This window comes from Apaloderma vittatum, unplaced genomic scaffold (assembly GCF_000703405.1).
Source record: "Apaloderma vittatum isolate BGI_N311 unplaced genomic scaffold, ASM70340v1 scaffold10183, whole genome shotgun sequence".
In the NCBI taxonomy this organism is placed as follows: domain Eukaryota; kingdom Metazoa; phylum Chordata; class Aves; order Trogoniformes; family Trogonidae; genus Apaloderma; species Apaloderma vittatum.
In genome coordinates this window covers 1,057-28,982 of record NW_009707499.1, presented here as the reverse complement: position 1 = coordinate 28,982, position 27,926 = coordinate 1,057, and the positions used below count along the sequence as shown (strand labels likewise).

General features: G+C 39.9%; 1 protein-coding gene across 1 annotated transcript; it reads right to left on the bottom strand.

The window, feature by feature from the left end:
* Positions 1–62: 62 nt before the first annotated feature.
* Positions 63–27,926, bottom strand: RIF1 (replication timing regulatory factor 1; the record flags this gene model as incomplete). The annotated part of the gene is made up of 34 exons (XM_009866222.1): positions 63–283; positions 998–1,106; positions 1,393–1,546; positions 1,821–1,936; positions 2,044–2,121; positions 2,394–2,534; positions 2,987–5,710; positions 6,477–6,531; positions 6,613–6,702; positions 7,261–7,403; positions 7,738–7,881; positions 8,240–8,339; positions 8,520–8,722; positions 9,031–9,073; positions 10,742–11,006; positions 12,190–12,289; positions 13,314–13,463; positions 13,697–13,804; positions 14,568–14,748; positions 14,850–14,923; positions 16,529–16,615; positions 17,025–17,125; positions 17,921–17,983; positions 18,231–18,341; positions 18,569–18,742; positions 19,746–19,866; positions 20,625–20,776; positions 21,819–21,957; positions 22,056–22,148; positions 23,358–23,547; positions 24,948–25,042; positions 25,438–25,568; positions 27,120–27,216; positions 27,848–27,926. Coding segments are annotated over 34 exons (6,832 nt in total), but the record flags the coding sequence as incomplete, so codon positions are not given.

Genomic DNA, 27,926 nt, shown 5'->3' with positions numbered 1-27,926 from the left:
TTTATGGGGGGAAAACTGTTGTAAAAAAAAAAAATCCCTTCTTCCTTAGGAATGACAAGCAACTAATCACAACTTTCATGGGGTGGTGATTTCCAGCGGGACTGCAGGTTCTTCAGGATACAGTTTGTCATTCCGATGAGTTTTTCTTGCATCTCGAAAAGTTGGCTCCCCGAGTAGCTGTGAAGATCTTCCGAGGTCAGCTGAGCCGCGAGGGTCTCAATCTGGCTCAGGAGATCGGTTGCGGGCTGCTCGTTCGGATTCCCCACAGCGGGTTCGATCAAATCTGAAAAGGAAGGAGAGTAGGGCAGGGCAGTCGGCACCTTCGCATTTAAATCAAAGCAGATTTATCCCCGAGTGGGACTTTGCGGCTTCTTTTGTTCCAAGTAACACACAAAGGATTTGTGCCAGGCGTCAGGAGAGCTGCTCGCAACGGCAGCCTTCACAACTCCAAGCTACAACCCCTCTTTATGGTGACTTTCACTGTATTTGATCATGATAAAATAGAACTAAGGACAGAAGCAAAAATATCTGACCATATTCAGGTCAGACGGGGCTTTGAGCAACCTGCTCAGTGGGAGGCGTCATGTGGGACAAGGCGTGCACGCCCCCAACCATGGCAGTTCCGCTGGTTTTACACAGCCCAGGACACACACGTGGTTGAGATTCAGAAAATAAAGTACTCAAAGCCCTGCCTGACTTGTTCTTCACAAGCTTATGCAAACTCATTGAAGAGAAAACAGCATCTTCCCATCAAAATACGTACAAATAGTAAAAAAGCCGATGCTACAGGGCTTCACAAAGCAGCTAACTCAGCCAGCCACCAAATGAGCTATTAACCCTCTCTCAAAAAAAACCAAACCCTAAAAAACCCCACAAACACAAAACCAAAACCCACCAAAAAAAAAAATATAAAAATCGAGTATTCCCGTTAGGAGAGAAGGAAAGCAGCAACATGGCAGAAACGTCCGAACCCTAAGCACCAAGTGGCCATAGGTACCTGTTGCGAGTTTTTCGTCGTCTCCAGGAAGAGATTTATCCTCTGTGCTATTTACGGGCTTTTCTGTATCTTCAAGCACTGTTATTTCCTCAAACCCTCGTGATTTTGCCTAAGGTTTTTTTGGGGAGAGAACAAGAGATGCATTTTCAAATTGAAAAAAAAAGAAAATAATAAAAAAGGGTTAGGTGGTGAGACATGTTTTAACCTCCTAATGCATACAATCCTTATTCCCACTAACAACATCATAACCAGATCACCGTACTTGAGTTCCCGCGTTACTCTGACAGGTAGAGACTACGTTTTAAAGTGCTAATTAATTCCTAACGGGGAGAAAAAATTCATCACTCCTCATGACGGACCCAAGCAGCTCTCCGAGTACTAAAATTAAACTTTACCTGTTGCTCGTGATACCCTCTAAGAGCTTTTTTAACATTGGAAACTTTCGGAGAGCGGATGGGAAGAGTTTTGATTTCTGACACCGTCAAAGCACTCAGGTCGCCCACTGTCTTTATGTTCTTTGCTCGGATGAGCTGCCCCAAGCCTCTGGCGCTGCAGCAGGGGAGAAAGAAAAAATGGTTTTTGACGCTGGGATTTGTGTCCTTCCTGCCTGGCAGGGCAGAAAGAAAATCCAACAGGCTCTCCCGAGCCTTACAGAAAAGTTGACTTGAGTACATTCCACAACAGTGCTTTCCTCCACCAAACCCATCCCCATCCTTTGGAAAAATATTTTGGTAAAAGACATCTTGAAACCATCGGCATTTGGCATTAAAAAATTATTTTTGTGGGTTAAGAACGTCACCTTCAAAAGCAACAACGCGCTCACCAGATGTTGGATGTAATCTGAGGTAAAATGACATCCACCGGGGCTTGGCAGCTGGCCAAGGCAGGATACACACATTCCGTGGGGGAAGGCAGTGATTCCTTCGCCATTTCCGTGATCTTGAATAAATACGGAAAAAATTGTTAGATTAACTATCGCGCTACTTAAGACAGGGGGAAAACAAAAAAAAAATTAGAAGAGATATGTGAATGAAAGCACTTCTTACTAAACACTTCTTTGAGCTCTTAAATTTAGGGTTACGAGATCCTGGGGACAGAAATCCTTTGGTTGGAGTGGTAATGTGCTGGATAGAAAAAGAGGAAAAAAGATCTCTCAGGACCGCAGGAAGTCAGTGAACGGCAAGATTCTACCTCTTTAGATCTCAGAGTGCATTTGTCTTCAGAGAGTAACAGAACGAGTCCGGCTAAACCCCTCGCAACTATTTCTTACGCTTCTGATCCTCTGCTCTTTCAACCGCTTGCAAGTGACTACGGATGGGTGCTGAGGCAACGCTGCCTACGCTAAGTAAGACGTGCAAGTCCCTAGGACAGACAGAACGTACGTAACGGAATTTACCTTCACCTGAACGTTAGACAAAATTTTAAGGCTCCGGGAAGAAGGCGAATTAAAATGGGATCTAATGATAGGACTTCTCCGATCGATGTCGTCCGCCAGTCCCTCCTGATAAATTGGGTTTGCGAAAGAGACTCGACGAATCTGTTTGTAGAGAAAAGTAGGTTTTATGGTGTGAAATCGAATCACCACAGCCCGGGGAAGGAAGTTGTAGAATAGCTCATACAAAAATAGTCTGTTCAAGTTCTCCAATGACACAGATGATGTTTCACCCAAAGACACAAACTACTGAAGGAACTATTAAATGCATTTTGTAAAAAGCTGCTCAGACTCCACTGGGAAGCCCCTGGCCACAGCGGTAGCATTTGCAGATTAAAACTCCCCGCCCCAAGTCCCGAGGACACAAGTCTGTCAGCGCTTATACATTCCCAAAAGAAACCCGTGAGTCTTCAACTTCAGCGCGAGCTCGCTTGCAATGAAAAATACAGTCAATAATTCAACTTCTCTGGAGCTCCTTACACTACGGAGCCCAGACCACGTCCCGCTCATAAGCTGACTGGCCTGTGAACAGCACAGAACAAATCACACGGCCGTACCTTATTAGCGGGCGACAGGGAATCGTCGTCTTGACTTCTTTTGGCACCTCTCTTTAAAATACTCGTGGACGGAGAAGCTGAAGGAGACCACAAGCAGCGTGCCTGCATGCCATTGGGACTTTCATGAACCGACGCTAAAGAATCACCATCTTGCGGCTTTTGAGGCGAATCCGCACTTGTGTTTTCTACTCCATCTTCTCCATCTAAGGCCACGTTCTCAGGCACTGTGATCTCAGTTTCCACCAATTCCTCCTTTATCTCTTGATCTTGAATTTCTACTGAACTCTCTGCTTCAGCACCTTCGCTTTCTAGCTCATCCATCGGTCTTCCCTCAGGTTTGTGATCAAGCAGTGCCTCAGGTATCTCCTCCAGTTGCCCATCCTGACCCACTTCCTCCTTTCCTGGAGCCACTGGTTCTTCCCTTTGTGTCCCTGCAGCCACCCAGCTGTCACCAGCCTCACCCAACACCCCCTCAGGCAGGCCCTGCTCAGTTGAGTCGTTCCGATCAGCAGGTTCGTTAATTTCCACTACAGAGGCAGCGATTTCTGCTGCTGCGCACTGAGGATTCTTCAGATCCTCCTCCGCCACAACGCTGTTTCCCTGCAGACCGTCTCCAGATGTTCTCCCCAAGTCGAACCCGCCAGGTTCCTTGGGAGCATGCAAGGGCGTGCTCATGGCGCAAGGTGCCATGGACAAGCTCTCATCAGAATTTGAACTACCAGATGTCTCTGACATACATACAGATGTCTGACCTGGGGTGGCCTGGGGCTCGATCACCTCACGAGTGTCCTCATTTCTGGATTCAGCGAACGACGTTACTTCGTGCTTCAGCTTTTTAAAAGAGCAGTCGGAATTCTTTAGCCTTCTTGGCCTTTTGCGTCTCCTGTGCTGACACTCGGGTGCAGAGGAGAGATCACCGCCTGAAGCATTTGCTCCTGGTGCGTGTTCAGGCAGAGCAGGTGAACAACAATCTTCTGCGGTTGTTTGCTTCTCAACGTGTTTATTTTCTTCCACTTCCACATCTTGATCAGATACACACGGTCTGGCGAATGATTCCATCACCGTATCACTCTTGTTCTGTTCCACAGTGGTGTTATGCACATCAGGAGAATTCTCCGAGCTGGTGGATCCCGCAGCTTTGCCAGTGTCTGCAGGAATTACTTGGTTTTTTGAGTCACGGGGTTCAGGTGTGGGAACAGGATCCGTGCCAGCCCCATGGCATGGCACACCCTGATTTGCTTCCACCAAATTCTTAGTTTTGTTTTCTTGGGAAGATGCCTCAAGTTGATGGCTTCCTGGCTGTAGATCTTTCAATTTACCATCAAGAGAATCACTTCTGGTTTTCACTTTTGCAGGTTTTTTCTTCCTTGTGCTTTCTTCCTTGGCCTCGGGGCCATCAGCCTCAGAGTTTTCTATGCTGGAGAGTAACCCCTGCGAGGCTCTTCTCGTGTGGTATCTCGGGCGTTCCACCTTCTTCTGACCTAATGCACTCGAGGCACAGTCTTGATCCTCCACGTCAGCCTTACAGTTATCTTCTGACCTCCTCGCGCTTCCGTTTGCTTCCTCATCGAGGCCCCCTGAAGCAGGAGACTCCTTTGAGCTGAAGTCCTCTGCAGCTGTTCTCTCCGGTAGGCTGCTTTCTTTTTTATCGGCACGTTCTAGAGTTTTCCCAGAAACCGCTTTCGACTTTTCGGCTCCATCAGTCTGCGGCACCTTCTTTTGCCCAGATTTTTCATCTTCTCTACGCCTGTCTCTCCTTTGGTGGCCATCTTCCTTATCTTGACTACCTGCTGTGCCATCTACAGTTTCTGACCGTCGCCTTGAAGAACGTCTTAATATTTTCTGATTAGGAGACGCATGTGGAACCTGACTGTCATCGCCTGCCACCTGCTCAGACGACACCGCTGTCTCTGGGGGTGTATTTTCTTTTGAATCTGTATCTACCATTCGCTCGCTTTCCATTTCTGCTATCGTATCTTCCACTTTTTTAATATCAATTTCCGTAGAATGGAGAGCCTGGGACTGTGCCAGGAGAATATTTTCCACGTCTTCCATTGCAGAAGACAGTTCACAACTATCTACCATGCTGTTGGAAGGAAACGATTCCTGGGTGCTTTTCTCTTGGTCTGACCTATTTAACGACTTGGACTGCTTATTCCACGGCTGCTCCATTTTACTCTGCCGGCGCGTCAGCCTTCGTATGGCAGTGAAGACTTGTTCAGGCTCCGATTTGGAAAGCTTTTTATTTTCTTCTACCGACTTTTCTGGTTTCGCATTAGTCTTGCCTATGTGCATATTCTCCTGTTTAGCGGAAGCACTTCCGGAAGTTTCTGATAAACTGTTTAACACTGAAGGGCTAAAGGGTCTGTTCTCCGAGCTCCCAAATTTCTCCAAAGTAATAAAAGACTGTCGCCGGCTCACGGGCTGCGGCGTTCCAGAAATGACGTCACTCGACGTCGAGCTGTTGCTGGCGTTTGAAGTGTTTTCGTTCCCTTCCAAAGGCTCCTTTGGAACAGGTTCCACAGTGCTTTTTTCTAACCCCTCTCCGATAGATGGCTCCTCCAGAGGCACTTCAGCTGCCTCCCCAATTTTTGACTCTCCCTCCGCACAAGTAACAGACGACTTGTTCACACCGGCAGAGCTCCCGAGAGGATTATCATATCTGCCGTCCTCCGCAACTGTGTCCGATTCTTTGGCACATCCTTCGCTCTTTGTGTTTTCTTCCTGTCACAAAAATACAGAACAGCAAAGGTTTGTAGTTTTGCTGTAAGTACAATATTAAAAAAAACAGCTGTGGTGGAATATGAAATGACACACCCATAAGGCTTTTCAAACCACCCCTCCTTCAAATTATTTTATTATCTGCTCTTCAACAGTTATAAAAGACAAAGATTTCTTTTAAATTTCTTTTTAAAGTCATTTAATCCCGAAACACAAATGTTTTGCTGAATTTTTTACGTGAAATGTCCCTGTAACACAAAACTTAAATATATCCACACTAAAACTAATCACATATACCCTCTCGTTTTGAAGTTAAGTCAAAAATGCTTAATGATTGGCCCTTTCCAGTGTAAAATTCTATAAAGCAGCACCAAGAGTGCTGCACTGGTGTTGAATCAAACCCGAGTGTGAAATACAAATCTCAAAAGCCACCAGTGTATTTTATAGACACGGGGCCCGTTTATTGACATGTGGGAAAACGAGAGGAAGCCCAAGAAGAAAACAGAAAAAAAAAAATATTATCAAGAATTTTAGTGGTTAATCAATACAGAAAATTATTCCTGTGAGCCAATACCTATGGGAGTACCTTTTTTTTTTTTAACTCAAAGAGTTTCCAGATCAATTTTAAAACCCTATCATAGTCAGTAACAGAGAGTTTTGCCATTTATTACCAGAACTACTACTATGAAGACCAAAAAAAAAAAAAAAAAAATCACTGGGACGGCTATAACTCCACTACCTTAATTACCATTAGACAGTGAGAAATTACCTGAGATTTGTTTTTAGTATCTTCTTGTGCATTTTCTATTAAGGACGATTTTTCCCTAAAATAGAAGTTACTTGAATTAGCAGTGTGGCAGAAAAGGGGGACACCTTTAGTGTACATACAGGTCACCTTCACTTACAAAGAATCTTCCTGGCTTTGAGTATACTGAGAAAATAAGGTTGTGTCCTGCGACGTATCCAAATTGTTGTACATAGCAGGAACGTCAACTCTGAAACACAACCGGAAATGCTAAGTCACACTCTTAAAAAAAAAAAAAATTTAAAAAAAACCCCCAACAGACAAGCATTTAGGACAAGAGAGGAGATACTTGCACAAAATAAACTCCCACATACAGAAAATACTTTAGTAGTTTTTTCTCACATTAAAAAGAGAGTAATTCTAAAAAGATTCCCTTGCAATAAAAATAGGAGATTTTGGAATCTCCTTATTTCTGATGTAAGACTTTGAATTTAGAAACTTCTCCTTCAGATCAACTAGTAAAACCCCCTCATTGCAAGCATTTGAGAAATATGCCAGCTTCCACCTCACGCTGCAAGTGAGAGTCACGAAGGAAAAACGTAAACTCTAAATTACTGAGCAGATAACAGAGTATATTTAATCACAACAGGAAAAGCAGATCAGAGAATAACTTGGTCGGTTTAAAATAGCAAAGCAAGAGGCTCTGTTAGCTTTAAACTTTGTAACTTGTATGTAAGAGTAAGAATTATGTCCACGCGACATACGCAATGTAACGATGTTCCATATTAAAGTAGAATAAATTACACACCTCTTTGACCTAAGCATTTCTTTTTGATGCTCTGTCAATACTCTTGCTTTTGTTTCTGGAGGAATAAACACAAACTCGACAGATTTCTCCTCTTCCAGGAGGATCTCGCTTTTAGTCTTTGAAGATGAAAAATCTAGTTTTAACTGCAGAAAGAAGAAAAAAAACTGGATTAGAAACAAGAAGTCCAACAGCTGGAACAGGTGAAGGCACCTCAATGCTTACAAGGATTTATTATTTATTGTCATTTACAAAAAAAAATAAAAATCATCAATTCCTTAAGACTACAACACCCTTCTCCCCCTGGTCCCAGGGTCAGATTTGGAGCACGTGGCACAGGTCTAACCAAAACCGACCTTAACATCGGAATCTGTCCCAACCTGGAACCAGGGAACCACTGAGAATTTAGAGCAGCACAGGAGATGTTCTGCTGCAGAAGAATCAAATCTATTATAGAGAAACCTATCTGTTATGTCTTACCTTTGCAGATGTTACTTGCACATTATTGGGCTTGTTTTTTACTTCGTTTTTTAGTTCGCTTGTCTGTGTCGACACAGGGTCCCGTTTTTGCCCCAGCTTCACTTCCATTCCACTTATCTTTGCATCCAGCTGTGAATTCTCCATCTACTCAAGTGAAAAGACACGGAGCGTGTTGTATGGAGAAACTCCAAGCTCACACACATATTCCCGAGGTGTATTCACTCTGACAAGTACGCTGTCCCAAACTCCCATTTTCCTCTAAATTACTGAGGACAACTTAAAATAATTACTTCAAACAATTTCAAGATTTAAAATGCATAAGCAGTTGAGAACCAGCTCACTCTTTTGACAAGCGCTTACCCAGCATGGCTTATCATTCCAACGTGAAGCAAGCACAGGTCAATCTCCGTCAAAATCAAAACGGACCTCGCTGCTGCCTTCAGTGCAATCCCCGTAACATTACGCACAATGAAGCACCCGCTGGGCTCAACAAAATATTTACCGTATCAGAGAAGGGGCCGCTGTAGTCTTCAGCTAACTCGATGCTTTGAAAACCAGGCAGCAAGAGCGGAATGTTCTTTTTGGCTTGGCTTAACACGGATCTGCTCGACAAAACAGGATTTCAAAGTCAGGTGGGGTCGGGAGGAAGAAGCAGAAGGCCAGCAGAGATCCCCCAAAAAAGCAGAACAGAAATGGCAACCAGAGCAGCACCACTTCATTCCCACACAGCCCAAGATCTCTTTCTTTATCAATACATAAATAGAAATAACCACGTGTCTTACTTTAACTCCTCAGGGTACGTTAAGGACGTGGTCTTGGCGAACGTCGCATTCCAGAATTGGGCACACTGGTTGCGGATCTGTTTGCTCTTGTGCTGAAACATCGCGCAGAGCAAGGGCGAGAGCTGCTCCAGCAGCTCGCTGTCGTAAGCACCCATGCAGTGAGACTGCAGGCACAGGAAAATCTCTGCCAATAGCTTTTCAAGCTGAAGGGAGGGAAGAAAAATCAGGTTTTTTTATTTAATTCCAATGCTGCACACAGGAACCATTTAAAAGTTTAAAACATTTTATTAAATGTTGTTATCCCATGGAATAGCATGGCCTGAATAAACAAGTTTAAATGCCACGTCATGTGGAAAGTCTAACAAGCTAATTTTAGCAAAAAGCTAAATTGTTTAAAAATTTGAACCTCTACCTTCCTTACAATTATTTTCTTAAAGAATACATGATTAATGGCAAAACTCTAGCATCACACATTTTCCCCAAACCCAAACTATTTCTCTAGCAAATTTACCTTGTTGTTAAGATTACTGTATACTTTAGATACATCAGCAAGCCTGCCAAAATAAACAAAAAAAGTTATATTTTGCCGTCTCGTTTAGCCCAAGCATAAGAATCACACATATAATGCACTCAAGCACCATACACGAGTTTCAGTAATACAACTTGATGAAATCATGTTGTGAAACAAGCCACCCATTGGGCGATTAAAAAAATTCCCTGTTGTAAGTAATTTCAAGAAAGCCTGTCCTTTAGTCGCACTGATACTTGAAGAGAAGCTAATGGAAAGGTGGGTAGGAACTAATACAAACTTAAAGGTTTTCTTCTGAAGTAACTTCCATCTGCCTTCTTTGCATCGCTCTTAACCCTCTCCATAAACAGATTTCCCAGGCCCCCTAAATATCTTCATCCAAAAGCTGAAGTATCACCCAAACTAGGTAAATCCCCATAAAGAAGTCCCTAGGCACGCCGTCCTGAAAAATGTGAGAAAACCACATTCAGTAATTTGTTTTTCAAGCCTTTGACCTCCAACCTGAAAAGGTTCCCAAACTTGTATTGGCTTGCAGATGCCCTCCTTCAAAAAATATATATATCCATCACACGCTTCTCCCTTTAAATGACTAGTTCTAAGACAGACAATGTTTAAACAAAGGCAGATGAGATGGGAGATGGAGAGAGGTGGCAATCAAGTCAGCCTTATGCAGGAACAAGCGGATTCTTGTCCCCGATATGAGGACTCCTGATCAATTTCTGTTCTGGAGCAGCAGTCCTGCTTCAAGTTTCAGTGAAAGCCTCCAGAAAACACGTATGGGCTGACTGGCAGCATCTAATCCTACCCTCCCCCCTCCCAAAACGCTCGAGGCTGTGCTTATCCTGAGCAAAGCGTACATCTCTCATGCCATGAACAAATCGGAGACAAGCCTCTGCCAGTCCCCTCCCACCAAGGCCCTAACAATTCCACCCTGTCCTGAGAAGACAGAGATTAAAAAATAAAAAAGCCGTATGAAAAAAAAAAAAGCAACAAGCCTTTCTCAGTACTTTCCTCTAATTCAAAACTTACAGGTTTTTTTCCAGTGTACTTCCACCAACATTTCTCTTTTTCCTACAAAGATTTATGCCCTTCTTGCATGCCAGAAAACAAATTACTGTTAATATCGTCATCGCTGGGAAAATAAGCAGCAGGTGGAAGCCGACCAGTCTAGTTTTGCAGAGATGACAACACATTCACTCTGAACAGCCAGTCACGCTAAATTCCAAGTTTTCAGAAACCCGCCAGGTCTCCGTTCATGTGTGACTGGGTAAGCTTGGCTTTATTTCAAGAGAAAAGCATGACAATGGAGACCGCTACCCACATGCACAGGTTTCTGAATCCCACTGGAAGTCACTGAACTGGGAAGGGAACGCGCCCACGCTGCGCCGGTCATGCTGCCCCGGCAGGCTCAGCCCCAGCAAGGCCAGTTTTATGCAGGAATTGTAAAAAGGAGCCGGTTCTCAGCGCTGACCTCACAGCCCTACAACACCCAGTCCTACTCTTGAGGCCGAATCCAGTAAAATACGTGGTGCTCTCAAAGGCAAGAGTTGAAAATTCTTCAGCACATTAGTGCCAAAGCCCCAAAAACTCCCAAAGCACCTTCGACACAGCGCTCGCTACAGACCACACAAAATTTCACTAAGATGCAGCAAAACAATGAGCCCAGTTTTCCAACCGTTCTCAAAATACTCACTTTGTTCTTTCATAAAACACTGCCAGGGGTTTTGAAAAAATTGCAAACATAGTCCCGATCACTGAAGGCAATGAAACGTGGCTGATGATGTTGTGAAGAATAGCAATAATTGAAGGACCAACAGAGACCAATGTTTCTGAACAGATTTCTTTGGAACTGAACACATGGAAAGAGTTTAGTAACATCACCAGGAGTTTCAACAGAGAGGCAAGCTTTCCAAGGGGTTCCTTTTTCTTCTTAGACCAATCTGTAGGTGTCTGTGGAGCTAATATTAAAAAAACGTAATTTTTTTCTTATCTAACCAATGTGCATTACAATAAAAAACATCCGAACTTTTTGTTGACACGAGAAACAGAACTTTAGCCGTATAGAAATAGCTTAAAACCAGATCTAACAGGAGACACATTTTTTAATATGTAAATTTATCATGCCACTACATGTATGCCTCCTCTTCCTCTTCATTATATTTATGGTTGGTCATAGAAATGATCATGCTTTTAAATATATTTAATGTCAAGAGACAGGGAGCTTTCTACAGATACTAACTGATGCACTTAAATTCCGGAAGAGGTGAGGAATGGGGAACAGAATAGCAAGTTGTGTGGTTTTTTTAGTTTACTTATTAATAAGCAAACTTTCCATCATGTTTTTCCTCATCAACATTTCTAAGTAAAACATTTCATTCTTTCAGCGGTCCAACACAAGGTCTTGCCACTTTAACAACTTCACACGGAACGAAGAAATTATAAACACTTCAAGTTTTATACTGAATTACTTTCTTTGGTTAATTGTTTCTTCCGTTTTAGTAGTTGCAAATGGGAGTAGGAAAAAAAAAAGAACCCTTTACATACAATTGTCTTGTTAAACTTATTCTTTAACACTTTATGCAAAGCAGCTTCAGGAGCAGTAGCCTCGCAAATGTTTTGTTAATGGCTGATCATCAGTTTTAGGCAGGAATGATATAATGAAGATTGTAGATTATGATCAAGCATTGCTGCTCTGGATTATGCTTGAGCAAATCACAAGTAGCCAATTTCACGCACGAAAATGAAATCATAGGCAAAACACTAACTAAAACTTTAGAAACCAGCAGTGGTTTACACTGAAAAGTTTGGGGGTTTAATTTTTTTTTTTGTTTGGTTTGGCTTTTTTTGTAAATTTTATTTACATCAACTGCAGATGTATTCTGTCAGGCTATGCAGTAACTACACAACTGTTCAAAGGGAAGAGATCTGATAGTCAAATACGCACTAAGGGCTGACATTTTTAGTTCCCTTTCACAATTTTATGTTTTTGTGTGTGTGTCATTCCCTTTAGTGCTTGCATGTGCAGGACACACAGACCACTGATACCCTACAGTCATCACTTCCACATCTACAGCAACTCTTCTTTTCAACCAAGTCTGGAAGAAAGACACAGAAAACTCCAACATTCAAGTATCTACTTACATCTATTTTTCGGCTGATATTTAGTACCATACGGGGCAAAGTTGATGCAGTCAGCCATAACCGACACAATGTGGGTGAGACCATCCATCATCGGTAACTTCTGAGGAGGAAACAAAGTCATCAGCAAAGGCCAAGAACAGAAACAGCGACAGAAGCATGATCGATTTATGGTACATTCAAAACCATGGGTCAACGTGGGGGTTCTTTACCGCCTGCACAATCCATCACAAATTCTTTTAAATAAAAGAAAACTTGCTTTTTAAAGGAACATTGATATTCTTGGACAAAAAAATCATTTTGTTTTAATGGAACTTGAACAATTTAGAGCATCAGTACGCAAGTTTGGCTTGCTTAATTAATTTCTGAAATGAATAATCATTAATTTTTGAAAATAGTTTATCATTAGGATACAGCAGCATCCAAAGGAAGTTATAATCATGTACTCCTCCCATTTCCTCATTTTTCAAATTCTACTTTTCTGATCTGTTTCTTATTTGTTCCTTTCAGGGTATTTTTTCAAAAGACAGCTTTGAAGCATGATTTTATGTTCCAAGGCTAACGTTCACTGACACTCTGTCTCCCCACATGACAGGGGCTTGCGAAGAGGCAAGACAGATAACGGAAAGGCTTCCCCTTTCAAAAGCTTTCTCTTTTATAACTAGTCTTGAAATTTTCGTGTACAAGACTGACGACACCAGGAATACAGCAAAATCCCCTCCAAAAGCTGCAGTGCTACTCTATCCTCTTTCCTTAACAAAATGCCTGGCTTTTTGGCATTTAATTTAACCTTAAGTTAGTTTATACATATACACACAAATATTTCAGCTGGACAAATCATATTTACCACAATGATAACATTCACTAAACCATTATCACTTAAGCAATTAGAAGACAAATCCAAAGACTGCTTAACTGCTATCTGAATATTTACACTTTACTTCTTTCAACCCATTCCTAGCTCAACTCCAAGTCCTGTGAGCAAAAAGAACTGTGTTACGACTTTCTCGCCCAAAACACTTTTAAGTTACAGAAAGCACTACAACAGAGTTTACAGTAGGTTGTTATATTTTAAAATATATCTACTAAAGTATTTATATAGTTCAGTATCACTGGTTTATACTCACTACTGGAGTTTCACCTTCTAGCCCAGATAATATTTTGGCACAAAGTTCTTCGCAGCACAGGTTTTCTTCGGCTGTCGCAACTAAAGCGGCACAGCGAGCAAATGCTCTGTACAGGTCTGACCAAGTGCGCAACAAGGATTTCATAGTTGGCTGTAACAACAGAAAGAAAAAGTTTATAAATATCAACTGAGAGAGTAATTTATTTCTTCTTCAAAACCTACCTAACTCAAGAAATCCAGCCTTGGAGCACTGGTCCAATGCACACACATATTAGCAACACACTCTACTCTGGGACTATCAGAGAGTATTTCACCATTTTTATAAGTTCATTTATGAATTCATTCAGTCACATTGTTTCTAATGGATTATTAATTCACTGTTACCTGTGGGAATTCCTGAACGGGGAAGAGGTGTGATACCGGCAGCAGCAATGCGCTGTAAACAGCACTGAAGTTGTGTTCCAGCGCATCACCCTGATTCACTTCATTAGTCTGGAAGGAGAAAACAATTTCCTGATTAACAAAGCTGCAAAATTTAGATGACAAATAAGGCTGTTCTAAATATATTTATCGTGCAAGCTGGCATTTTGCAATTAAATGCTCTCCATTCTTTCAAGAGTTCATGTTGATCCTACTACTTAATGAGATAAAAACCAGTTTATAAATTCTAAAATAACTTAACTCCAAGAATAAAACCAATCAGTTAGAAAACGTCTGATGTATTTTTTACTTATTTCAGTTGCAGTAAGTGACGACATCAACCTACTTAACGCAGCTAAGACTTTCTCCATAAATTCTAAGCTTTTCAGGTCTAGTGACTACCTGAGGATCAACTCCAACAACTCCTACCTTCCAGTCAGGGCACTTCTAGTAAGTGATCTGCAGAACCTGTTGAATATTACAGTTTATATGGCTTTCTATCAACGAGTCTAACACTAAGAAACACTGTCCTAATCACACCCTACAGGTCACAACTCAGTATTTATTACATTTACACATGAAGCAAATGAGCTTCTTGGTGCTTAAAAGCTAACATGTCCTTGAGGGCAGGTTCCATCCTTTGTAGGAGCAAGTCTGTGCCAAGGACTGAAGGCTTAGAGCCACGTTCCATTTTCACAAACACTACCAAGGCTTATTGAATTTTACTATCGCTTCAAGACACGTTGTTCCTAAAAATACATTAAGATACACGATCAGTGCTTTTTCTGACACAGCAGAGAGGGAGATGGGGAAGAGAACAAAAAAGCCACCATACCCGGTTAATCCACTCGGTTAGCGGGTTAACAACGATACTCCACATTCTCCAAAGATGCTCCTTGTTTTTCACTTGCTTTGCCTTCTGATTAATAATGCAGATCACGGATTCACTGAAAGCCAGGGGAGATGTAGGCCCAGACAGAACATAACCCACGAGCGTTTCAAGAATTACAAAGAATCTAGGGAAGAAAGTAAAACAAGTAAGATGGTTTTTTCAGCTGAAGTTGGGAAAAACAAACTTCTATGAAGTCTTCTATGGGAGAGTTGTTATAAACAGTACCTCTCATCTGTTACGCAGCATTCCAAGAGGTTGTTGTGGAAAGGCAGCTCGGTTAAGAATAAAGCTGGTGTTCCCTTGTAAGAGAAATTTGAAAGGTCAGAATGACATAGATGTTGATCAAATTAAATGCTTGCCTCACTTATATGCATGGCTATACACTATATTTAACTCCAAGGTAGAAATCTGCAACTGTTAAAAATGGTTAAAAATTGTCAATTCTATCACATGAAAATAAAAACGAGAGGGAAAGCTGAAAACTGGCTTCTGCTAGATCCTGGTACTTCAGCAGAATATCAGTTATACTACAACTGAAGCAAAAAACTCTTCTGTTTAAAAGGCTGTGAGATTTACAGAACTTTATAATCATTACTGCCTCAAAAAAACCAAGCAACACCGGGAACAAGATAGAGTAACACAACTTTTGCTTTATTGCAAGGTTTCAGCAAGACATCTGTTGGGCAATCCCTGTTAAAATCTATCGCAAGTATTTCAGGTTTGCTAATGTTCAAGTATGTAACAAAAAGCATTTAATACCTGCCAGTTAAAACTTCAACGACCCTAAGCAAGTTCTCTTGTACCTAAGTCAGAAAAAGCCTCCAAACACAAGGAAAATACTTGGAAGGGGGAGATCTGGGAGGAATTTTAAGAGCTCTTCGGCCAGTTCTGGCTGACACAGTTTTACACTACTCTCTTGAGTTGAAGCATTCGCTTACTCTTGTTACACTTAGATCTCCTCTCACGGGTATTTGTCTGCTTTTAAGAGACTCCAAACAAATTCCATGCACTCCCTGGATAACTATGTAACTTGAGCTAAATATAATCTTTAGCTTTATAGGCTTAAAAATCCCCATTTCCACTACCTCAGAATAAAAAAGTTCCCTTCTATCTACTGGTGGATGTAGAAGAGCTGATCATCATTCGGCTTTCCAAGTCTCTAAACAACCTTTTAAACTTTTAATTAATCTAACCAGTAGTATGCCCCCACTTGTTCTGCTCCGCTCCACACAAAAGAAACACACACACAAAAAACCAACTGGTGTCATTTCAGTCTTTTCTCACAGCCTTTTTCTCACAGGCTGTTCTTGTGGTTACTTCCTAGATGGCCATCATGATTCTCCCTCCCAATCCAGTTACAGGCAGCAGGGTGCAACACCCCACGTTGGGGCTCATTAGGCCAGAGCAGCTCTCGCTATTAACAAACATCACCACTTTTTCTGCAACAGACTGATTAAGTTCAGAATTCTGAAAATTTTCTAAAATAAAGCTGTCTAGTGTGATATTCCCTGCTTTGCTTCCATGCACTTCATTTTTCCAGCAGAGGATCGCTTTTCATCTTTAGGTACTTCACTGACAGTACAGAAGCAGTACTCCACAGTTCGAGTACGCAGTCTCCTCGTAAAGCATCCAAAACCTTTATTTTAAATCACGACCTGAACATGAGAAATCCTCTTTTGTTATTACAGTACTTTCAGTATGTTCCTTTTTAGTTAGATAATTAAATTAGTTGTGAGAAGTGAGGGCTGGAAACAAAGCCTGTGTTCTGAAATGTGGAGTAAAACAATTTCCTGAAAGCCCTGGATCTCACAATTTGGGAAGCGCTCTGTACGTCTGTGCAAACATGACAGCTTAACACCTTTCAGCACAAATAAAAGAACGTTCTGGAATGAAGTCAGACTTACATTTAAAAGATCCATATCAGCAAGCTGGTAAGCTGGTGATCCCAATACTTTTTGAGGCAATTCCTTAACAGTAATATCAATCAGGGACTAAGTAAGAGAAAAGAAGTAAACGTATGAAAGAATTTATTGCCTGAAAGCTTGAGTATTTTAAATAACACCACAAATAAAAGCAAAATTGTAACAGTTGCTTCCCTTTAGTAATAAAACAAAATAATCTATCGTGAAAGTAACTGTGCTTTGAAGAAGGTTCTGGTAGGAGAACCATGTACCCGATTTTGTGAAGATTGCTGATAAATCTCAAAAAAAAAAGCCTGTAAAGAAAGAAATCTTTAAGCAATGCAATGTCATCTGACGAGAATTGCGTAACTTAAAAATTTACACCAAAAAAGCTCTCTCTCTTAAGGATACCATTCTGGGAAGTTAGAAGCCACCAATCAGAATTTAAACCATCAGAAATAAATAAGGTTTTAAAAACGGACAAACCCACCCAACTTACCACTATTTTCTGCACAGGAAGAGAATCTGATCTAACAATATTTTTTAAGGCCTGGAGCAACATAGTCAGTACTTCCGACCCCTGTTTTTCTTTCTTATTTCCTAGAATAAAAAAAAAAGAGTGGCATGAAGTAATGGTCACCCTGACCATCATTTAAAACTTTGTATTTAGTACTGTAACAAATAAAATCTAAGTTTTATTAGTAAAGTGGAAACATCTTCGTATCATTAACAACCTTAACTTTGACATGCTAAAAAAGGTTGTGAAAGTTTGCATTCATCCCAGCAATGCACTTCATTTCTCTTCCACTTTTCAGATAGATCTTCCAATACAAAAGGCTTGATTATTAAGAATATTCTGCACTTTCAAAGCCTTTACAGAGCAAAGAACACCTTTTTTTTCAATGGTAACCAACTTCTATACATCTGTAAAGACACTTTTAAGTTTTATTTCATAGTAAAATGTGACCACATTCACAGAACAAAGAGTTTACACTAATCTGAAAAACACACTGAATGTCTCCAATTCTCAATACCAAAGACTTGAGGTGGCGTTAATTATGTTTTTGGGAAATGGAAAGATTTCTTTAGCAGTTCAAGTGCTTTAATGACTTTCTTACTGCTACACGCAACACACACCTGCAGCCACACGCTACTGTGCCCTCCCCAGTAAGCCTCACTGGCTCAGATCACTTGGATTTTGTACCTGTCACACAAAGATGCAGGCATCACAAAAAATATCAGTTGAATATCAGAATGACACTCAGTATCAGTTGCTTCAGAAGGAACCACTGATGATGCTCAAGCAAGCTTTATCAGCAATGAAGCAGACACTAAAGGTTTAGTTTTAAAATCAACCCTCTAACTGGCCACCAATGATAAAAATACGTTTTTTACCTGATTCAATAGCTGTTTTTACGTATCCATTTATGCCCTTCCATATAGCATTCAGCGTACAATCTACAAGACAGCAGAATATTTTTGTTCAGTTTGTAATAAAAACATTAAACGAAATTGCAGTTAAATACAAACTGTGTTAATCAACAGACTTTGACCTAAAACAAAACCGACCAAGCTTTCAAATCAAGCCATACAGTCTATTTAACACAACACTGGTATATTACAGAAAGTAGTTATTTCTTCTTATGCTTCCCTCGCCCACTTTATTTTCCAGAAAAGAAATCAAATTTCACCACTAAGTTCTTACCAGGAACTTCTTTTCCAATTGCAATAAAGCCATCCTGAACTGCGTTTATAAGCGTACTGGCGTGCTTACAAAAAAAAGAAGGGCTACTGATCAGTGGGTACTGGAGAGGCTCTAGGAGAACAAAAACACATGTTCCATTAATCTGTTATTTTGCAGTCTACTGGTAAGATAAGCCTTAAAAATAACCAAGTGTATATGCATACTTAGAGCATTTAACAAAAACAACCTTCAATAGCAAAGATGACAAAGCATTTCATTCTAACAGACCTCTTCAAATCCAACAAAAGTTGCAACTTCAGATTATGTGAAAGTACTTCAGAAAAATAGAACTCATATACCTAAACTAAGCACAACTTTGTTCTGCTTAGCAAAATCAACAACTTCTGGTCCCATCAAAAAGTGAAGCAGCATTTCAATTCCCAAAAGCTGAATGGAAGGAACTACCACCAGTCCTGCTGTACTAGAGTTCAAGTTCATCCTTGGTGTGGCTGGACTTGCAAACAGGTAAGAACCTAAGAGAGAGGAGAAAAATTACATCGTCTCATATTTCACCCATAATCAAATTGAAGATCCTACAGACCAAAATCCCAAAGTTCATATAAAAAGAACAAATCCTAGAAGAGCGTTAGATAAAAGGGACCTCTAACAGCCAGAGAGATATCCAGCATGCACTCCTATTAAACAGGATTTAACATAACCACGGTATTTAAAAGCATAATTATCACCCAAAGCCTGCAAAGTCTTGGGTGCCAAACTTTATTTTGGCAGCAAAAGTCCCCAGGGAAGTTGGGGTAATGGAGAAAGTAAGAGGCTATGTACTATAGTAACTCTGCTCTTAAACTCTATGTTTCCATCATAAACTTTTACACTACCACAAGTTTAAGAACTCTCACGCAAAGAATATTGACCAACCTTGGTTATGATCTCACAGAACTAAAACTAACTTCTTTTTTTTAAAAAAGGGAATGAAGATCTACACATCTAGGACACTTCCACAACACGTCTGAGTCTTTTAACTACAGCAGGCCACAATTACAGAAGCTGTGAAAGCCAAGTTTCCCATACAGAGAAGAAAAAGATGCAGTTCCTTATCTCAGGCATTTAGATGTAAAGCTGGAGTAGGTGTGATTTCACAAGTACTTAAAGTACCAAAATTACTGGTGTATTATGATCATTGGGTTACACTTCAGGCAGAAACTAACGATGCTATAGAAATGAGAATGGTGCATATAAATAGCACATGAATGCACAAAACCCAAAGTTTTGAACTAGGATTCCCTCGCAAAAGACAGCACAATTCAGGACATTAAAACTGCTCCTCAGCACAATTTGGTGAATTTGAAATATCGGTGACAGCAGGCTAATTTTATCCAATGTAAAGCTCTGCTCTGAGCTCTGCAATGAACACACAGGACAATTACTGTTTTCGATAAGAAAACATTGCAAATGAAAAACGAGAAACACGCTAAACGGAAGAGGTCACTTTTTGCTGGAAACAGTTCTGTGCTTTAATACCTGATTTCTGTGCAGGGGTTGATGTGCCCAAGCTTTGGTTGGCTGGTGTACGTGAGGGAGTTCCTTGCAAGGCAGCAGAAGAATCTAGACTTAAAGTACTCTGGATTAACGGTACACAAACCTGCAAAGACAGCAAACCTCAGTGAAAACGGGTCCGGCACAGAAGCCACAACCAACCACAGGTTCCATGTTGAGTATCCATGTTCCAGAGTTTCTGGGTACTTAGAACATTTTTAATTACTTGAAGTATTGTAAGACGATGTGTAAAATATGCATACTGATATATGAATTAGAATTGGCTAGATTAAACAGTTAGAATAATACAACTATATTGTATCCAAAAAAAAGTAGATTTTTAAAATTTTATTCTCATCCTGAAGTTTAAATTAATGAAATTCAGAAGCCTAATAGCAATATTATGTTTATTCCAATTATGAGGCGAGTAGTAAAGAAACAACCTGGATCATTTCTCTCTGTGCACCTTTAAACATTTTGCGATCCTTTCAGTATGTTTTTCTACAGCGGACTTTCCAAAGCACCCACTTGCCCAGCAAAAGGACAAAGCAGTCCTTGTAGAACGAGTTTCTGTCTACTGTATCTGTGCAGTCGCCAGAGATTTTTCACCAAGACACTCCTACAACACGTACTCTCAAATCTTCTGGAACTTTAAATAAATTGCACCTATCACTCCAAGTGTTCCTGTTATATTTAACACAGAGCACAAGTCAGATTTGGTTGCTTAAGACAGTTTTATTTTAGTAATAAACTAGAGAAGGACCCAGCAGGTACAGAATAAGCTGCGGTGACAAAGAGGGACTTAGCTTCACACGCTCAGCACAGGCAAAATAATTGTGCTACCATTATGTTCAGTTGTATTACCTGTTCAAAGTTTGCAGGCAGCTGAGGTCCCAGCCTCATGACTAAATACCACCAGACCTCCAGTTTTGTCAGTGCTAAAGCCTCTGTTCTCACGTGGATCGAGCTCAGTGGCTGCATGAGCAATTTCAGCCTTTTAGCACTGCACAATATATCTTGAAGACAAAAAAAAAAAGTGTATTTTTAAGAAACACAAATCATGAAATCACAAAGGAAAAAATTTAAGCTATTCCTTTTTTTTTCCTAATTTATCTTAGCTTAAAATTCAATTGATGACAATCTGCAAAACTAAAATACACAGTAAACATCCCGACCTTTCAGACTACTTCACTGCTCGTAATTGCTGTCTAGAACCTTGGAAACCACAAGTGTTTGCTTCTTGTATCAAGACTGAAAGGAAATCTACTAGATACCACACAAAGAGAAGGAGCTTCACTCCTGCTTGCTACGTGAAAGTCCTACGGGCCACAGCATGAGAAAACCCAAAACATGCACAACGAATGCCAGCTGTGCCAGTGATTTTATTTTCTGATAGAATCAAAGCTTTGGTTAATTAACTTATGGGAAACAATGGCCAGAACAAACACATCCAAATGACAGTTTAAGTTAGTTTCAGCTAAAGTAAGAAAGGTCCACATTTAGCTTTCTCTTCAGGGCAGTCAGTAAGGAGAAGCACACTCAAAGTAAAAAATAAATGTGTGTTTTGACACAGGCTGGACTTAAAAGACTTGTTCAGGTCTCACTATACCTTTAAAGCAACTTTTTTTAACACCTCCAGAATCCTGAAACATTTCTCTTTGCCAGTTAACCCAACCCAAAACAAGATCTATGGAACGTTTCATTTTCTATTTCATTGCTGTCTGAATCAATTCAAGTGTTACAAAGCAAAGGTTTTAAAATTTTACTCTGTTTATTCTATTTCTCCTGGAAGAAAAATTAAGATAGAACTACTGATCAGACTGTTACTTCTCCTTAAAGCCCCAAAACAACAAACCTTGAATTTTACTGATGTATATGCACACAGGACATACCACTATGTGTATATATATATACACCACTACGCATGTACCACAGAGATACTATGTGTATACCCAGTGGTATATACATAGAAATAACTACCACTAAACAGAATATTCTCTTCCAGTTACGCAAAGTGACAGCAGTCAAAACAATTCTGGTTAACTTTTTTTAATCTACCTGGGTTTAGAGAAAAATTATCTATTAGACTCTTCCACGCAATGAAGGCTATTTTCTTTATCACTGGTGAGCCACTACGAAATCCAAGTTCCTCCAGTTGCAGCAATGAGTTGATAAAACTGCCACTACGATGCAGAGTCTGAAGAAAAAAGACGTTTCAGAATGAAGTTATTTATGCTGTCAAAAATTCCTCCCCTAAAGATTCACAACTGTAGAACTTACCGCTTTTCCGCTTACCTTTCCAAGTAATTTGACAAACAGTGGCCACAATTTTAATACGTAGGTCTCATTTTTTGTAGAAAACAATTTCTGAAGTTCTGAAATTAGTTTCTGCAGACAGAGAGAAACATTGTTTCTACAAGAAAGAAAAGTATGCTAGAAACCTTAGAGCCAGATGCTTCAGGGAAGTACTCAAAGGATGGACTGGAAGCAACCGACACAAGTTCCAACAAAGTAAACCCTGCTTTTATCCTGAGGGTGGTTACACACTGAACAAGTTGCCCACACAGGCGGTAGCTTTTCAACCCTTCAGCACAGTCAAATCTCAGCTGGACAAGGCCCTGAGCAATGTGGCTTTAACGTTGAAGCCAGGGCTGTTTCCAGAAGGAAGCTAAGCTAGATGATGTGACTGTCACACTATCTCCTGCCGATTCTAATTCAGTCTTCTGGTTTTGTCTGGGATAGAGTTAATTTTCTTCTTCATAGCTGGTACAGTGCTGTGTTTTTGGTTTATTATGAGAATGATGTTGATAACACAGAGATGTTTTTGTTGTTGCTCAATAATATTTATCCTAAGTCAAGGACTTTCTGGTTTCCTACACTCTGCCAAAGAGGTTCATGAGAAGCTGGGAGGGATCATGGCCAGAAGCTGACCCAAACCAGCCAAAAGGATATTCCATACCATGGAACATCACACCCAGGAGCTGGCCAGGGGGCACTAATCACTGCTTAGGGACTGGCTGGGTGTCAGTCAGCAAGTGGTGAGCAACTGCGCTGTGCTGCACTTGTCTTCCTTGGGTTTTATTTCTCTCTTTTTGTTATCTCTCTTTTCATTACTATTATATTTAATTTTATTTCAATTATTAGATTGTTCTTATTTCAGTTTTACTGTTTTTCCTCTCAATTCTCCTGCCCATCCCACAGGGCAGGGGGCAGGACTGACTCAGTGGCTGAATGCCACTTAGTTGCATCTGGGGTACAACCACCACATTCAATAAGAAAATTCTCTTTAAAAGACACAGAAGTGCAATGATACCATACAACTTAATACTATCGAGACAAGTGCTTTACGGTTATTTTAAAAGGACACGTTATTTTACCAATCAATGATTCTCGTCAGCCACTTAAAATTATTTTTTACAGTGATCCTATATTTACATTAATTTTTCCATTGAAACTGTGGTCATCAAGAAGTCGCTGTCAACTCACAGTGGCTTTTTGCTGACACTGTCTAGCCTGTAAGTAAAATTTAAAACCCCCAATCAAAAACCAACCCCGATAACTATTTCTGTTGCCTCTGGGCAAGGTGCTTCCACTCACCGTAGTCATGAGGTGCTCCGTGATGGCCGCTACCTCCTGCTGTTTCTGGAGCAGCAGGGGAATGCCCATCTCCAGGGCGGTGGCACCTCGCAGCTGCACCTTATGAGCAGAATGGACGACCAGGGGGATGATGAGTTTTGCCCACCTCACAGCCTCTTCTCCCATCTGGACCGGAGTTTGCTCCATTAAGCTAGTTCCCAAAAAAGCAACAGTGGGTATTACAAATCTCCAACAGGCATACTGCTCAGACGCTCAAAGATAATCCTAGCATCATCAATAAATAATATGATTTCCATGAAATTATTCTAAGCAATTTTTTATTTTTCTAAACAATTGTATTTTGACAGACCACTTAAAACTGCTACACTGCTGTGTTACTTCAGATAAAATAGCAGAATGGACTGACTCTTTCAGTTGTTTTATCACAACTTTTCAGTCAAGAGAGCCAAACTGAGAGCCTGAAAGTAACACACCATCGCTTCCTTATCAGTGGCGAAGTACAAAGTTTGCCTTGTAACCATCCCTCGCGTGTCCTTAGCAGAAGAGACCAGCTCCAACAGGGCCTCTGGGCTGAAAACAACATATTCCTGCTTTTTAAAGACAACCCAAAGCTTGGAGCAGTGTGGGTTTGCACAGACTCAACATCAGCCTAGTTAAGCATTCTGATCTTCTTCATAAACACAGTAAAATTATTTTATAAAAATACATATGCACACACATATAAAATAACTACACATTTTATGAAATTAGGTCTTTTAATTTTCAAGAAACAATTGTCTATTAAATCTCAGATTTGCAAAAGACAAATCAGTGTAAAAATGCAAGAACTTGCTAAATACCAAGTAAATAATATCCAACTTTTCTGCTACAAAAACCAATGTACTAATAAAATAAGCAAATAACTATTTAACTTTAAAATGGATTTAGAGTAATAGTAAAGATAAAAGTCAAATATATTTACTAATAAAGAAATTAAATTAATGTAAGTAAAGATAAAACTTGACAAGCCTAGCACTGCTGCCCAGAACAGCACATTCTTGGTATTGGTCCTAAAAATCTGCCTCTGGAATTAAAAGAGTACCCTCCGCAGTGCTATGACAAACAATGCAGCAAAATTTGTGAAGCACCATCAAGAAACTTTTATTTAAAACCCCATGTAATGGTGGAGAATTTCTCAGCCTGGTAGGTTCCGAAAATGAAAGCTGGATTGTAAGACTTGTGAAACACATGAGACTTTTGAAATACTTGCTAGTAAGCCCTTAAAAATGAAAGCAGTGAAAGTTTATCTGAATATTGAGTACGTGCTCTATCAAAATCAATTACTTTATAATCATTAACAGAGTATTTTGCAAACAAAGCTCTTCAGGAGAGCCACTAGCAAAGAGACAGAAATGGTAGTTCACACAATTTCACTACTGCCCATAATACAAAACACTGTAGGAAAATAATCTTGAACGTACTGAACAATTCTGAGAGTATTAAAAAAAAAAATCTCTTGGTATACCTAATGCCACTACGATTTTGTATCAGCAGTTTCCAAAAAAAGCCTAAAGTACCTACTTTAACAAGCTCATATTACAGTGAACATACCGTATAATAACATTTAGTGCCTCGTATTCAACCACCATAGACTGTACATCTCCTTTGGTAAGTATCGTTTCCAGGGTAGAAATAATACTGGACACCTGAGGAAATAAGAGAAGAATACTGGAGTGAGCACCTGAGCACAAATTATTTCCAAGAGGAGCTGGAATTATGAAATTTTGTTTCCCAGGACTGTGCGCTCCCTGTGTTTGCACTACGCTCAGTTTCTCCCCTGTGCTGCTTCACCGATACTAACGGAATTGCTCACATTGCAGCTTCTTCCTCAAGAAAACCAAGAACTTGTTGGTTCTCTTCCTTCTGTTGGTGCCCTTACAATCCTTCCAAAAACTGAGGTCCTACATCTGGCTGTCAAATTTGATGGAAAACAACCTTCAAATTCAAAAGTTACTGAGTGGAGAGGGACCAAGAGAATGTACAAGCCTCATCGCCCCAGGAAATCAGGCCACAAACACAAAAAAAAGAGTAGGAAACTTACCTCTTCTTTAACAATTTCAGAAGGAAATGTCTGCTTAGAGATCACCCAAAGTGCCCGAGTGCGAGTGTTTTTGTCAGAAGTTTTTAGAGCAACACCATTCACCATTGAAAGCAAGTCTCGTGTTTCAGTTGCTGAAAGCAGAACGCACAGCACTCAAATTCTGGTTACACAATCCTCCTCAGCTCCTTAGCAAGTTCTGGGTCATTTTGCTCAGTTAACATTACTGGGACTAGAAGTCCCAATGGAAATGATTTAATTTTTTTAATGTTACTTAAGGGTAATTTTTGGAAACCTTTCTCAAAATAAGTCAGAATAAAAAGCTCAAAATGTATTAATATACAGATACTATTAATGTAGTACATCTGTATTACCTTTGTAAGAAACCACAAAACCATAAAACTAGAAGACAATTTTATTTAAAAACACTAGAGCTAAAAATTAAATACTGAATCACTCAAAACTTCTTGGATTTCGAGTGAATTTAGCTGCACTTTGGTCTATTTTGCTGCTATACTGATATAAATAAATTCATTTTAAGGTCTACAAGAAGCTTTATTACTGGGAGAGGATGGTAAAGCTATAACTGAGGCAACAGCCAGCTCATCACACACACAAAAAAAATAAGATTAACACAGGACTTACATGCACCTAAGAAGACAGATGAGGAAATCATGTATGCCTTTAAAATTCAAAACCTATGAACCCTGATTTCCCACAAATTTGGGCTTTGTAGGTAAATGATCTCACTATCAGAGAAACAGAACTCATATATAGTTCTCTTCTCAATCAAAAGTGCATACACTTTTTGTCCCCTGTCCCTAACTCTCCACTGTTTTCAGGATTTAAGAGTATGTCAGGCTTCAGAAACAATTAATAAAATTGTCTAATTTACCAACTGGTTAAAAAAAAAAGTTATTGGGGAAAGAAAAGGGACTGCACAAACATTCTTTTAAGAAAACAGACTAAAGTTTACATAACAGGAAAGCAGGACACTGAAAAACTGAATAAATTAACTGAAAGAACCAATTTCAGTACACAGAATGGCAGTCACTTGCCCACTTGGACATTAGCTCTCTCCTATTAACAAAATCCACAGCCTCAAGTTCTCAACAGCAAAGCTCTTGGCTAAAGAGACTTCATGCTTTCTAAGAACGTAGGCTGTAAGATTTTGGATTAAATTAGCTCAACTGGAAATATTTATCAGCAGAACATCTGAAGCTGGACTGGATGACCCTAAATCAAAGGTTCCTTCCAACCCAAACCATTCTTTGATTCAATTTAACAATCAGGAATCCCCAGGTAATTGCTGGAAAACACTGAAAAGCACTACCATGCAAACACAAATTCTCCAAATAAAAAAGCTCTTAACTCTTTTTCCACTCAGTCATTTTTTTTATTATTAATTCCACAAACCTAATGAGAGCATCTAACTGCTACCAAAGCATTTAATGAAACTAGAAGTTAGAAAACAGTATTAGCGTAACAGCATGAAAAACACATTAAACTTTTTTTAAACACGATGGAATTACTGATTAGGATGCTCGCTCTAGAGACAAAACCACTGCACCTCTTGGGAACTGCAAACTGTTAAAATTAAAGTACATGCTAACAAATACATGAAAAAAGAATTCTGTCATGTACACACACATTACAAGCATCCACACTCAAGTTTATTTGCTTACCAGATAATTCAGACGTAATACTTGAATTAAAAACACAGAATCCTAACGCCTGTAACGCTGCATTATTCAGCTCTGAGTTTTGACTACAAATGTGTACCTGAAAAAAAAGAAACCCACATACAAATAGTTTCAGTTTACAGAAGTAACTGTGAAGTTTTACTGTCTTAATATCAACTTTCCTGCTCAATGAAGAGAGAGCTGTCAAAAGCAAGCACCTATCTAGGAAATCCTTCCTGATTACACACATTCCAAATCAGTAAAACAATGAGGTTCTGAAGACATTTTTGCTCTCTGTAATTCAGACATCTTTAATGAACTTCTTTACTTCTTAGCTTACTACATATTACGTGACTTTCCAATTGTTTTTAAACACATAAAACAGAAAGGGGGAAAATGGCTAACAACACTCTTCATATTCATTTTAAAAAAAAAAATTTTACATTTACTACATATTCCAAATCTTCAAAGTGTTTCTAAAGGCAATCAAAACACATGGTACCCTTTCTGGCTCAGAGATCACAGCAAAGACCCCATAATTCATTTTTTTCTGTGAGTAATTTCTAATAACACAAATGACATATTTTGTCAACAACCTCTTAATGCTACCTCACTAGGTTGAATTCTTAGCAAATGAACTCAAACTCAACTCTCGTAATGGCTACTGATCTTGACCACTTAAATGTATGTTTGTTCACTGAAGCATAGAAAATTGAACAGAAAAGACATACCTTAAATGCTTTGCAAAGTTGAGGAAAGTATTTTCTGACACCCACAGTGAATTCTTTGCCTTCCTCACCAGTCAAGCGA